Source organism: Athene cunicularia (assembly GCF_003259725.1).
Source record: "Athene cunicularia isolate RWA chromosome 21 unlocalized genomic scaffold, athCun1 chr21_part1, whole genome shotgun sequence".
Taxonomy (NCBI): domain Eukaryota; kingdom Metazoa; phylum Chordata; class Aves; order Strigiformes; family Strigidae; genus Athene; species Athene cunicularia.
In genome coordinates, this window is record NW_020799127.1 from 8,951,601 (window position 1) to 8,963,735 (window position 12,135).

Sequence of the window (12,135 nt, forward strand, 5' to 3'; positions counted from 1 at the left end):
GGGGGGGGGGGGGGGGGGGGGGTTTGTAGACTAACACGGTAGACACGGTGACCAGTTGCTTTTGAAGGGGACATCCCAGTGTACTTGATACCGTGGAATTTATTATGGAAACACTACACATAAATAATTTTGAAATTGCCATCAGTTGTGGCTTTGTTCTAGCTGTTTGGGTAGCAAGTTTAATCACCTGGAAAATGGGCAGCAAAGAGATACTTGCCACGCTCTACCTCCTGCTTAGTTTATTTGCTGCCTGGAGCTTTCTAACCCGAGGGTGCGCCCTGCTGCTGGGTAAGGGCCAGCACTCTGCTGGGCACGGGCAGGGCTCCCCTGCCTCTGTGCTGGCACCCCAGAATGCTGTTTTCACTTCCCATTTTACTAATAGCAGCGTGTTTCTGACCTGCCTGTGGGCTGAGCAGCAATTTACAGCCATTTGTGGAAAACACCGTTGACTTGTAAAATGCTGAAGGTTCGAGACTATAATGAGTTTATAATGTGTGTCCTTCAGACTCCTGTTAAGTCACACAGATGCTCTCTGCTGCCTCACATCAGGTAGTCCTGCCCTGTTTCCAGCATCACTGTCCAGGTGTCTGAATAGGAACACATGGGAGCATGAGATGCTGTTTCAAATTAAATTTCCTAAGAAAAGTGCTTTAGTTTTCTTTCTTTTAGTGTTCCCTTCTGGGGACGGTGGGGGTCCCTTTAGTCATTCAGTCCTCCAAAGAAAAGTGCCAGGAAGTTCTTGGTGTCATTAGCTCGGTGTCAGGAAAGGTGGAGCCTTCACTTGTTGGACATCACGGAGCCTAGAGAAAAGAGCCTGGAAAATGGACACAAACAGGGGCCTCTCCATTTCTGTTCCACAGTGGATTCAGCTTGGGAAAAAAAAAGGGGGGGGAGGGGGAAGTAATCTGCAGTGTACTTCTGCATCTCACTGGAATTATTTTCTCATGCTGTTTCTGGCTGTACAGGATAACTATTCCCTTTTGACAGTGAAATAGGTAGGAGCAAATCCCCAGTATCTTGCAGCCCTGGGCTTGTTCTGTAACAGCAGTTCAAGCCAAATTTCTTCTTTTAAAAAGATGCTGCTTTTGCCTGTACAAGGTTGAACGCTCAGATACGATCACCTGGAGTGTGTTGCTGCTCTTAGCTCTGATCAGATACAGGTGCTGGCCACGCAGCTGGAGAGAGCAGCATTAAACGTGCAGGACGGAGCTGCTGAGGCGCGTGTGGCCGTGTCTCCTGGTTCCGGAGCTGTGGCAGCCCCTACGCGGAGAGGGGATGGCTCGGCGGCGCTGGGTCTCTGGGTCTCTGCAGCCTACGTGCTGCGCCTGGCAATGGGGAAGGAGGAGACAGCGCGTGGACTGCACTGCAGCACACTGCAGCACTCCGAACAAAGCCTCGCCGGGAAAACTGCTCGTGTAGTGTCGCTGCCCTGCGCTGAGTGTGGTGGGAGAAGGGCCCTGCGGCCCTGGCTGTTGGGAGCAGTTCCTCACCTCACACTCCCTTACTTTCCCAGAGGCTTTGCTTTAACTGAGTTATTAATAAGGCAGTAATTACAAGTAATAGACCAGGTGAGAGAAGGCTGAAGTGAGGGTAGGGGGGTGCTGCTCCACTGCCCACTGGAGCTGGGCAGGAGGCAGCAGAGCCCTTGTCTGCGGTCAGAGCACGGCAGCCTCTCGGGGGGAAGGGGGTGTCCGCAGGCAGTACTCCTGAGCACGCTCGTACCAGTGCTCTGCACTGCGGTCAGGGCAGCACAGCAGAGGGGCCCGTTCCTCTCATACCCCCTGGGAGAGTTGTGCCTTGCACGGTGTAGTATACGAGTGCTGCTGCAGCCTTCCAGGGAGGACTCTGCCGGTAACCAGGTCACTCAGAGAAGGCTTCCTCCTCCAACACTCGATCAGAGCTTGTTCGTTCTGATGCACAGATTCCTATGCTGTCCGTGGGCTTTGTTCTCAGGCTCTGCACCACCACATCCTCTCCAGGGATGCATGAAACCAAGCAGGATGAGGGTTGTCTTTTCCCCACAGTTTTTTATATGCGCTGTTATTGTGATAACAAGATTCATTAAATGTTCCCTATCCGCAAAATTATCCTGCCCAGCTTCACATGAGCTGCGTGTCCCTATGATCACAAGACAGAAGGAGACCTCTGCGTTTGCAGCCACTCAAGCTGCACTGACTGGCCCTGAACACAGAAAGGTCCCTTGAGTTGATCTCTACAGCATCAGGTGTAGCAGTGTCCTATTAACCCGTCTACATCTCTCTGCCCCGCTGTCAGGTGTTAGCAGCTGTATCATAGTGCTTGCTTACGGTGCAAGGAGGAGAAAATAACTAATAGAACCTTTAGACTCCTGCAGAGACCAGAGGGCTCAGGAGTTGCACTGTTCCTTGGAATGTTACTGGAGTATCAGAGCCCATACTCTGTGATTTCTGGTGGTTCTCTTTCTGGCACTTGGCTGAAGTTTTCCAGGAAAGGGAGCCCATTGGGGAAGGAGCAAGTGCCTTTTTACAAGGCTTCTCTTTGTAAGCACAGAAGGAAGCAGAGGAGTCCTTTTCCTCCAGGTACCAGTATTGCATGGTTTCAGGAGGCAAGCCAAGCTCAATTTAGGACTCTTGTAAAGTAGGGGAATTGGCTAAAATGGAGAGTATTTTGACAGATATGATCCTACTGAAATGCTGTCTGAATGCTTATATTTGCTTAGGGTTTACTTGCATTTTCAGAGGAGTTGCATTACCCCAGTCCTTCATCGTGTGGATACAGCTAGAATCACAAGCGAAGGGATCCATCTTCTGCCTACATTCTTCATTTTTCTGTCTGTTTTCTTTAAGGAAGTTCTCTGGAGTTGCAGCAAAGGGCTGCTGCAGGAACCTGAAGAGCTGGGGTGCTGCAGGGCAAGTGTCCCTGTGTGCTGCCAAGCAGAGCTTATCTCCTGTGTGACTTCCAGGAGGGCTGTTGGTGGATTCCTGCATTAGGCTGCCAAAACCTGAGCTTTCTTACCGTAGAAATATCCTTATTCTGGCTTTCTCCAACCTAGATAACCAGTTCAGGATGTCAATATTGGAGCGACTTGAGCAGATGGAGAGGAGAATGGCTGAAATGACAGGCTCCCAGCAGCACAAGCAAGGAGTAGGAGGCGGGAGCAACGGGAGCGGGAATGGAGGAACGCAGGTACAGGTAGGAGCCCGCTGTGTCCAGACACGGCAGCTTTGTGCTTCCTTACCAGAGCTTGCTTTTGGGGAGGTTGGAAAGGATTATAGTTTCTCCTAAACAAGTCTGCTTTGTGGGTGTCTCTAACAGCAGTCAGCCTTCACTAGCGTTTGCCACTGTCTGTAGAAGCGAAGGCGCCTGCTCAGGGCAGGTTGCAGCTCCCCTCAGTGGTTAAACTGGGATGTGTGTGGTGTTTCAGTGCGTTTCTGGGACTGGGACACTGGGCAGCTGCTTTGAGAGCCGCGTGGTGGTGGTGTGCGAGAAGATGATGAGTCGTGCTTGCTGGACAAAGTCCAAACACTTGATCCACTCAAAGACTTTCCGAGGAATGACACTGCTCCACCTAGCCGCTGCCCAGGGCTATGCTACACTGATCCAGACCCTCATCAAATGGCGGTAAGACCCAGCCCGTTGGACTCTTGGGTACAGGCATGGCAGAAGCATGCATAGGCTCTGCTCAGTCCATGTTTCTGGCTGTTCCTTACAAACAGCCAAGTCCCTGAACTTATTCCTGCCCCCTGATCTGACAGGACCCGTCTCTTGAGAGAGCGAGTCCAACCACTGGATGTATCGTGCTCTTAAAGGCTCTGGTGGGGGCACTGTCTGTAGTAAATACACGTGTCACGGGCACAGGCACGGACACTTCTTTGTGGTGCAGTGCTCTGGGGAAAGCCGTGCGTTTACACGATGATCCTGATATGGCTACAGAGCATCATTTGTTCTGCTGTTTCCTCTACAGCACCAAACATGCAGACAGCATCGATCTGGAGCTGGAAGTTGACCCTTTGAATGTGGATCATTTCTCCTGCACTCCGCTGGTAAGAGCAGAGACTGAAACTTCTGAGATAGTCAGAGGACCCTCTGGAGTTCTCCCTGATGTATTATTTTCCTGATGTGTTTCACACTGAAGAGTAGATGTTTCTTGCGTGTCCTTGCCGTGTAAATAGTAAGACATGGCATTACCAGCTTCCTGGCATTTTGTTGAGAGAGACCACACAGCAAAAACCTTGTTATTGAGTAACATGAGGAAAGGGGACAGATGGATGGTTCTGGCTTGTGTTTTACCCAAAATCTATTCTCCACTATCGTTCTGGGAAAAGGACTTTACAGGCCTTTTTTCAAGTTGCTCTCTTTGACTGATTGACTGTAGAATTTGTAAAGTGGTTGAAACGTCTTGGTCATTGGAATAATGAAATCATGACTGAGAACTTAGACAAGCAAAAAGCCAAAGCAGGTGGAACCAGAAGTGCCAGTTTACAACAGCAGTGTGTTGATTTTATTGTTCCCAACCTTTAGTCCTGTCTGTGTGTTTCTGATCTCAGAGACTCCTTTGCATATGAGGCTGTTCTGTCTCTGCAGTGATGCCAGTGTAAAAAAAAAAAGGCAAACCCTAGAAACGTTAATTACTAAATAAGAAACTGTCAAACTGTCAGCTTCGTTTGGCAGATGGAGGCTCCTCTGTCATAGGAGAGAATAGCATGCATCTCATCCTCTGGAATGGCCTTTTGTTGGCATAGGACATTTATAAAAGCCAGTTGCTGGGTTTGAAGCATGTTATGGTTTTGCTTGTCAGTCATTTTTCCATGAGCTGGCAACCAGACTCCACTGCATCAGCAAGAAAGGAAGGAGAAGGCCAGTCCCCAACGGGTCAGTTGTCTGCTCTTTTTCAGATGTGGGCGTGTGCCCTGGGCCACATGGACGCAGCCGTCGTGCTGTACAAGTGGGACCGCCGAGCCATCTCCATCCCTGACTCCCTCGGGAGGCTGCCGCTGGCCATCGCACGCTCTCGGGGCCACGTGAAGCTGGCAGAGTGCTTGGAGCAGCTACAGCGAGATGAGCAAACTCAAATCGGGCAAAACCCCAGGATTCAGTGCCCCTCAAGCACAGACTCCAGTGCAGAGAACTGGGTGTCCCAGTGGCACAGCGAGCTGATTGCCTCTCAGGAGCCGCAGAAGGGAGTCACTGTGATTTCCAGTACAAACACAGGTAAAACAGCCCTGAGGGCAAGCACTGCTTCGCTGACATTTGGCAGGTGAAAACCTGGGGGCAAGGAGCTCACCTGGGCGGCAGATGCCACCTGTAGCCCTGCTGTCTGCTCAGGGCTTCTCATGGGGACTCTGTCAGGTGCTTCGTGCCCTTGCACAAGTATTGGGGAGAGGAACAAATCCTTCTTTGGAAAGACGTGTGTATCTTGAGAGTGGTTGAGGCAGCATCCTCCCTGGGGGGTTGTTACTCCCTTTACACGTACTGCCGGGAGTCCTAGAGCACGGCACAACCTCCCGCCTGGGCTCTGAGACAGAAGCTGTTGTAGTTCTTAGAGCAGTCATGGGTTGTGTATTTGATTTTGACCATCGATCTGTTTTTTTCCAGAGCTGAGACGACCAAGATCAGAACCTTCCAGTTACTACAGTAGTGAAACTCAGAAAGATTACCCTGCACCCAAAAAACATAAGCTGAGCCCTGAATATTTTCAAGCCCGGCAAGAGAAGCTGCTTTCCACTGCGCTGAGCCTGGAACAGCCAAGCATCAGGAAGCAGAACTCCAGCTCTAAGCAATCCGCCACTGAGACAATCAGCCCCAGTGAAGGGATAAGGGACTATGGCCGGGAGCTCTCCCAGCACATCCCAGAGGTTACTGGGTACCGGGGCTCTAGCAGCCAAGCAGGTGTCAAATGGAACCCAAAAGACATTTACATTGGTGTGTCTGCAGTGCAGGTGGCAGGGAGCCAGAAAGGAGCTGCGCTGGGGAAGGACACAGTAGCCCATCGGCTACGCCAGCGGGAGCAGATGAACGTGCTGATGATGGCTGACAGGGAGATGGTGGACGCGGAGCTCTTGTCCTACAGGGACAGCGCAGGGGATGAGGACTGCTTACACCACATGGATGACTTGCAGGTAAACACACCTCTGACTCCAGGATCAGCGCTCTGAGTGGTGGCTGCCCAGAGGAGCCCAGCTGTGAGAAACTTCTGTGGAGGCCTTTAGAGACTGGACTGTGCTTTGTGAAGGGAGGCAGTCACACGGTCATCATGGGCTTCCCTCCAGTTCAGAGGGTATTCCGTCAGCCCAAACTCCTCCTGATGGCTGGTGTTTAGGGTCATGCTCTGGCGTAAGCTTCAACAGCATGCAGAATTCACACAACTGCAATTTTGCAAGGAAAAAGGAAGAGGCAGAGCCTCCTGGTCACACCCATAAACAAGACTAAGGTGGCCCCATAGTCCTTCGGGAACGGGGAAGCAGTCCCTATGAAGACAGGGTGACCCGAGAGAGGCAAGGCTGTGGTTGTAGGCCAAGCCGCTGCACTCAGGGGCAAGGAGATAAAAGTGGAGAAGGGGATAGATGGTGGGCTTGGGGGCAGGGAAAATCCCACTAGGTATGGAGTAGAGGAAATAAAAACACACCAGAAGCAGGACAGGCGGATGAGTAGTGCCTGGGGAAAGGTACTGGGTTTGGTGTTCTGAGTGAAAAGAGTAATGGGGAGCTCAGCCCACGTGCGCTGCCGTGGCAGCTCTGAGTATTCTCACCTTGCTGGCATAGCACGGAGGAAGCAGATCTTTCAAAACAAGAACTGTTCTGTGTTAAAAATTCCCGTGAACCTTGGCAGGTGGCAGGGTACATTTCAGTATTCCTGACAAAGCTGTGGTCCAAGGGTTTTACCTTTTCTGGGTGTGCCTTTATTGTCCCGTCATGCTCTGCTGCACATCTTGGCAAAAGGGTGGCGAGATCCTCTGGCAGTGGGACAGTGACAGCTGACAGCAGCACACAGCAAAGGTCCAGGGCTTCGACCTTGCACCTCATCTCTTCGGCTCTCAGTGAAAAGAGGTCTGGGGAATATGAAACCCTGCACTGCTTTGGCAGAAGAGGCAGGAAAGCAAATGAGCTTTGGTTAATGAATTTTTTCCCAGTGCTGAGACAAACAGTAGACTCCAGCTCCCACAAGTTTGGGGAGAATGGAGCAGTCTGTCTAAAGCTGAGCTGTAACATGCAAGCACAAGGCTCCTGCCAGCAGGCAGCAAAAGTGTGCTCTCCTCTCCCCCTCTCCAGGTGAACATGATGACACTTGCAGAGCACATTATTGAAGCTACGCCTGACAGGATCAAGCGGGAAAATTTTGTGCCAATGGAGTCACCACTGGTGGAGAGAACAGAGAGTGCTACCATGAGCACCACAATGAGCTGGCTGGCCAGTTACCTTGCTGATGTCGATCATCTGCCCAGTGCTGCACAGATCAGGTCAGTGAGAGCAGTGGGGCCGCTCGGGGTTCGGCGCGGTCTGGATGCTGGGCAGCATGCGCTGGGTCTCCAGCCTGCAGGTGCCACTTCACAGCGGGGCTTAGTGCTGGCGTGCCCAGCCCAGCCACGCTCCCGTGGTCAGACGTATCGTGGCTGGCACAGCCACAGATCCCTGACAGAACGGGAGTGTGTGTGGCAGGAGGGCAAGGGGCCACGGGGTCTGAGTTGTGGCTCCTCTCCCTGCGCCAAGGCTGCGCGGAGCAGCACGGGCAGGCGCAGGAGTGTGGGGTGTCGCTTGGAGAGCAGGAGGGGAGTGGGAGCTTCTGCCTTGACCTCAGGAGTTGTTGTAGTCCTTATCTGTGATGCCAGCCCGGGTGCTTCGTGAACCAATAATTCCTACTGTGATTGGTATTTCAGAAGTCTGTATAGTGAACCCTTGACCCCTTCTTCGAACACCAGCTTGAGCCCTGCTGGCTCACCAATCAGTGAAATAGCTTTTGAGAAACCCAGCCTTCCCTCGGCAGCAGATTGGTCTGAATTTCTGAGTGCATCCACCAGCGAGAAGGTAGAAAATGAGTTTGCACAGTTAACTCTGTCTGATCATGAGCAGAGAGAACTCTATGAAGCTGCCAAACTCGTCCAGACAGTGTTCAGGAAATACAAGGTACGTGGCCCAAACGTCCAGCATCTCCCTTGTTAGGTGTGAGAGTGTGTAATTTGTTACAAAGCAAAATGTGGATAATGCTCACTCCTGGGACAAAAACACAGTTTCTCCTATAACCTTTTCAGAGCTTCTGGCATCTGCTTGTTGATGTTCACTCAGCAACTACCATGCTTGCCATGCCATAGCATCCTTCTGTGCTAGAAGGATGGTCGGAACAGCACTCACAAAGCATATCCTCAAAACACACCCCAGAGGTTCTGGTTAGTTGCCTGCTTGGTGTAAAGATGAATTTCGAGGGTTTGTCCCTCATGCATAGAGACATCTCCAGGAAGTGCCTTGGCCTGAATTGAACCAGGTAGCACTGGTAGAAGAGATTCAGAAGCAGGTGCTCTACAAGCTGCTGCGAGCCTTTTAACATTATCTGTCCTGGTTTTTGGTGAACTCTAACTACTTTCTGCTTCTTTCCTTCTCAACACAGGGTCGTCCTCTCCGGGAACAGCAGGAGGTGGCTGCCGCTGTTATTCAGCGTTGCTACCGAAAATACAAACAGGTAATCAAGGAAGTGAGATTTTGACACACATGTAAGTGCCGTGAACACAGCCCTTTAGAATGGGAATTATCCCATCTTGTATGCTTTTCAGCATGCAGTAATGAAATACCCTGCTCGGGCAAAACCAAAAAGGGGAGAAAATCCATGTCCTGAATCTTATTTTTCGAGGGAATCCTTGAAAGGATTTTGTTTGTGATGGCACCTGCATTTTTGCTATGAGATAGAGGGCAATGGTGTATTCCACATTGGCCTTTATGCATGCTATAGCCTGGTGAGACTGTCCTCTGACTAGTTGCTTGCCAAATTTCATTGTGAAATTGAAGTTGGTTTCGCCTTTGATAAAGGCAGAGATGAAAAACAGGTTGTTTTATTTTGCACATACTAAACTTTTAAACGATGGGAAGTCACGTGTTTTAGCTTGATGTGAGTTGTTCCAGGACTGAGACTGTTCTCCAGACTCTAGTTGGAGACATGCTTTTAGGCTGAGTTCTCAACCCCAGAAGAAGAAGATACTTTTTCCTTCTTGGCTTTTGGTTGGTTTGGGTTTGGTTTTGGTTTTTTTGAGGGGGTGGGGGGTGGCCAGAGCCCACGTCCCTCTTTTCCACTGTACCCTGCTGGATTCAAGCTGCCTGGTGGCCTGTTACGTAAAGTGAAAGGCAAGGTGCCTGTGCTCTTTTACAGCCTTCAGAAAGGTTTTCTGGGCAGCCTGGCTAGAGTTAGGTGACTGCATCATGATTCACATGCAGCCTGTCACATGGCTGTCATTCTGCATTGATGCTTCCTGTAATAGGGAAGCTTAATTCCTTTCAAAAACTGCTTGACAAACTGCTTTGTCTTGGATCCTGGAATTGCTTCTTTTTGAAAGAAGATGGTTTGGTTTTTTTTATTTTTTCATTCTTTATTTGCAGAACTAACATTAACTGTGTATTTTTCTGTTTCTCCCTAAGCTTACTTGGATAGCCTTGAAGGTAATACAAATACAAACATTTTGGAAACAATTCCCCATGGGTCACTAACTTTCACATTCAATATGAACCAGGATAACCTGGCATTTAGAGAAATGTTTTAATAATAGCCACTAATAAATACCTGTGGTTAAGAAATCACTGACAAACCAAACCTAATGGGAGATACATAGGGGCTGCCATGCCACAGCATATCAACATGGTAGTACAACAGAAAACGATAAGAAATGTCTCCTGGTTGTACAGGTACTTACCTAAGCAGTGATGGGCTGAGGTGCGGGGAAGGTTTTTGAAGGCAGTTTCTGGAGGACAAGCTTTTCCTTGGTTGCTGCTGCTGAGCTGTTGCTCGGTGATCTTTGCCTTGGCGTTCGGGGAGCGCAGGAGAACGTTTGTCCCACCCACCCACCAAGAGCTGGTGTCCCCTGTGTTCTGCTGCCTGCCAAAGTATTTTGAACATTCATCTCTGAAATACCTGTGCCCTGAATTCCTAAGGCCACCGTCTCATGTATGCTGCTGCTCACTGGAGGCACAGCTGTCTGCCAGTCCGAAACTGTCCATGGCCAGTAATTCTCTCTGTAAAGGTGGATTTCCCAGCTGTGCGTGTCCTGCCCTCATCAGATACTAGAATCAGCTGAGCTTTTCTCAGAGCTGCCCGGGGGACGAGGCTGCTCTTCCTGGACAGGGGGTGTCCTCAGGGTAATTTCCATCCACAGCTTCCTCCTGCACTGTGGTTTGTGTCAGTCCAAGTGCTGTTCTGTCAGCAGGGCACTGTACTCGCTGGGGGTTACCACAGGGCTCAGGGCACTTCTCTGCTTATCCTTTGCCTGGCTGGAGGCAAAAACGAGGAGAAGGGAGCGGCTCATTGGTTAAGTGGGTCTTAAGAGTTGAACGCAAACATTGGGGTCGAGTCTATCCAGTGACTGCTGTTTTCCCTTTCACATGCCTCATTCCTCCGTTCTGTTACTGTACTGCTGAGCTCAGCACAGGCTCATGACTAATTTGAACAGTCATAGCTCACGTCACCGTTTGTATTTGGACCCTTCTATTCAGGGGTTTGTAACTCAGCCACAGAAGTCCCATCTGGGCTAAGAACTTGAAGGAAAACCATGACCAGCCCACAAGTGGACTTATTTAAAATAGCTAATTTAAAACCACAATCTGATCCATTTAATTTAAAATGTTGAAATAAACCCAAGAAAACAACAACAAAAAAAACAGTGGAAATTAATAATGGCAAAATATAACTGCACCTAATGACTGCTTCAATTCCAGAAAGTGAAATTTGGTAAATAGTGGTCTGTGATGATATTGGAGGGGTTTTTGCTTTGGACTAATGTTGGGGGGAGTTGTGTGTGTTTGTCTGCTTTTTGGGTTTTTTTCCCAATAGACGGTAAAACTCCACTGAGACATGTTAGGACATTACCCTATACAGGGCAGTGACTGCTATTTCTGTGTCTCATCTGTCTGATAAAGTGAGCAGAAGTGACAGCTGATAAAATATCCAGGAACAACAGACACATAAGTTTTGAAAGTGCTAAAACTTTCAAGATAAGATAAGTAAACACTGAAAACCACTGTCATGGTGCTAGTTTAGAGGTGTAAGTGCAACTTCTGTACATTATTCTACATCTCTATCTTAAAAAGTACTTTTAAAAATATGCATGAGTGTATATGGCTTCTATTAAGTGGTCCTCTACTTGTGTGCTTTTTAAAGGAAGAGGCTGTAGAATAAAGATACTAAGAGTTTGTGCCTGCTTTATTTAGAATCACGGGGCTAGAAATAATATGGTGCTAGAGGGAATTTCGGATGTGTGTGACTGCTCATGCAAATCTGCAAGTTCAGTGTGTGCTTGTTACAGACATAATGAGATGTAGTTTTGTCTGTGACTTAGGGTCAGTGTTAGGCTTGGTGAGTTTGGGGTTTTGTTTGTTTGTTTTAAGTTAGATTCGTATGTTATTCCATTTGAAATGCTTGGATTTAAATGGATATATGAGCAATCAAAGCTTTTGCAGTGTTGTGTTATGGCATAGAAACAAGAAATGAGCTGTTTAAAAGTTAATTGTCCTAAGAAAGCAGAATACATGTGTGAACAGCAAATGGTTATTTTTTAAATGAAGATACGAAAAGGTGTGTTTTGATTAATTTATTGGCATTTTGGAATAGTCATTCACACTGCTTTCTGCTTTTAATCACTGAGCTGGGCGTATTTTGCTGCTGCTGTTACGAGTCTTTGCAAACAATGGCTGCAGAGAAATGAGCATCCTGTGCTCTGTCACGAGGTTCCTGTAGGCCACGAAGGGAACAGTTCCTCTAGGTGCAGACAGTCGTTTCTCTAACGCAGACCTGATGCGGTACGGGCACGAAGCAGTGTAAACACGACTCGGGATCAGCTCCAGCTGTTCCCAAGTTGCTCCCAAGTGTGGCACAGCTGGATCTGGTCATTCACATGTACATGCAGAGCCTCTGCTAGCTAAGTTAAATAAAACCTCGGGGGGCTGGAGCACTCCCTGTGAGGACAGG

The 12,135-nt window shown here is 49.1% G+C and overlaps 1 protein-coding gene across 6 annotated transcripts in view; it reads left to right on the forward strand.

Annotated features, from left to right (window-relative positions):
• The window catches only part of CAMTA1 (calmodulin binding transcription activator 1), a 283,392-nt gene that overhangs the window by 252,965 nt on the left and 18,292 nt on the right, over positions 1-12,135 (forward strand). For 4 of the 6 annotated variants that reach the window (XM_026862593.1, XM_026862589.1, XM_026862588.1 and 1 more), the window contains exons 11-19: positions 3,032-3,171; positions 3,404-3,600; positions 3,944-4,022; positions 4,875-5,190; positions 5,575-6,098; positions 7,248-7,435; positions 7,853-8,099; positions 8,578-8,649; positions 9,597-9,617. In XM_026862593.1, the coding sequence (XP_026718394.1) occupies positions 3,032-3,171; positions 3,404-3,600; positions 3,944-4,022; positions 4,875-5,190; positions 5,575-6,098; positions 7,248-7,435; positions 7,853-8,099; positions 8,578-8,649; positions 9,597-9,617 (1,784 nt within the window). The remainder of the gene's footprint in view (positions 1-3,031; positions 3,172-3,403; positions 3,601-3,943; positions 4,023-4,874; positions 5,191-5,574; positions 6,099-7,247; positions 7,436-7,852; positions 8,100-8,577; positions 8,650-9,596; positions 9,618-12,135) is intronic. The other 2 variants (XM_026862592.1, XM_026862591.1) reach the window with 1 other exon arrangement.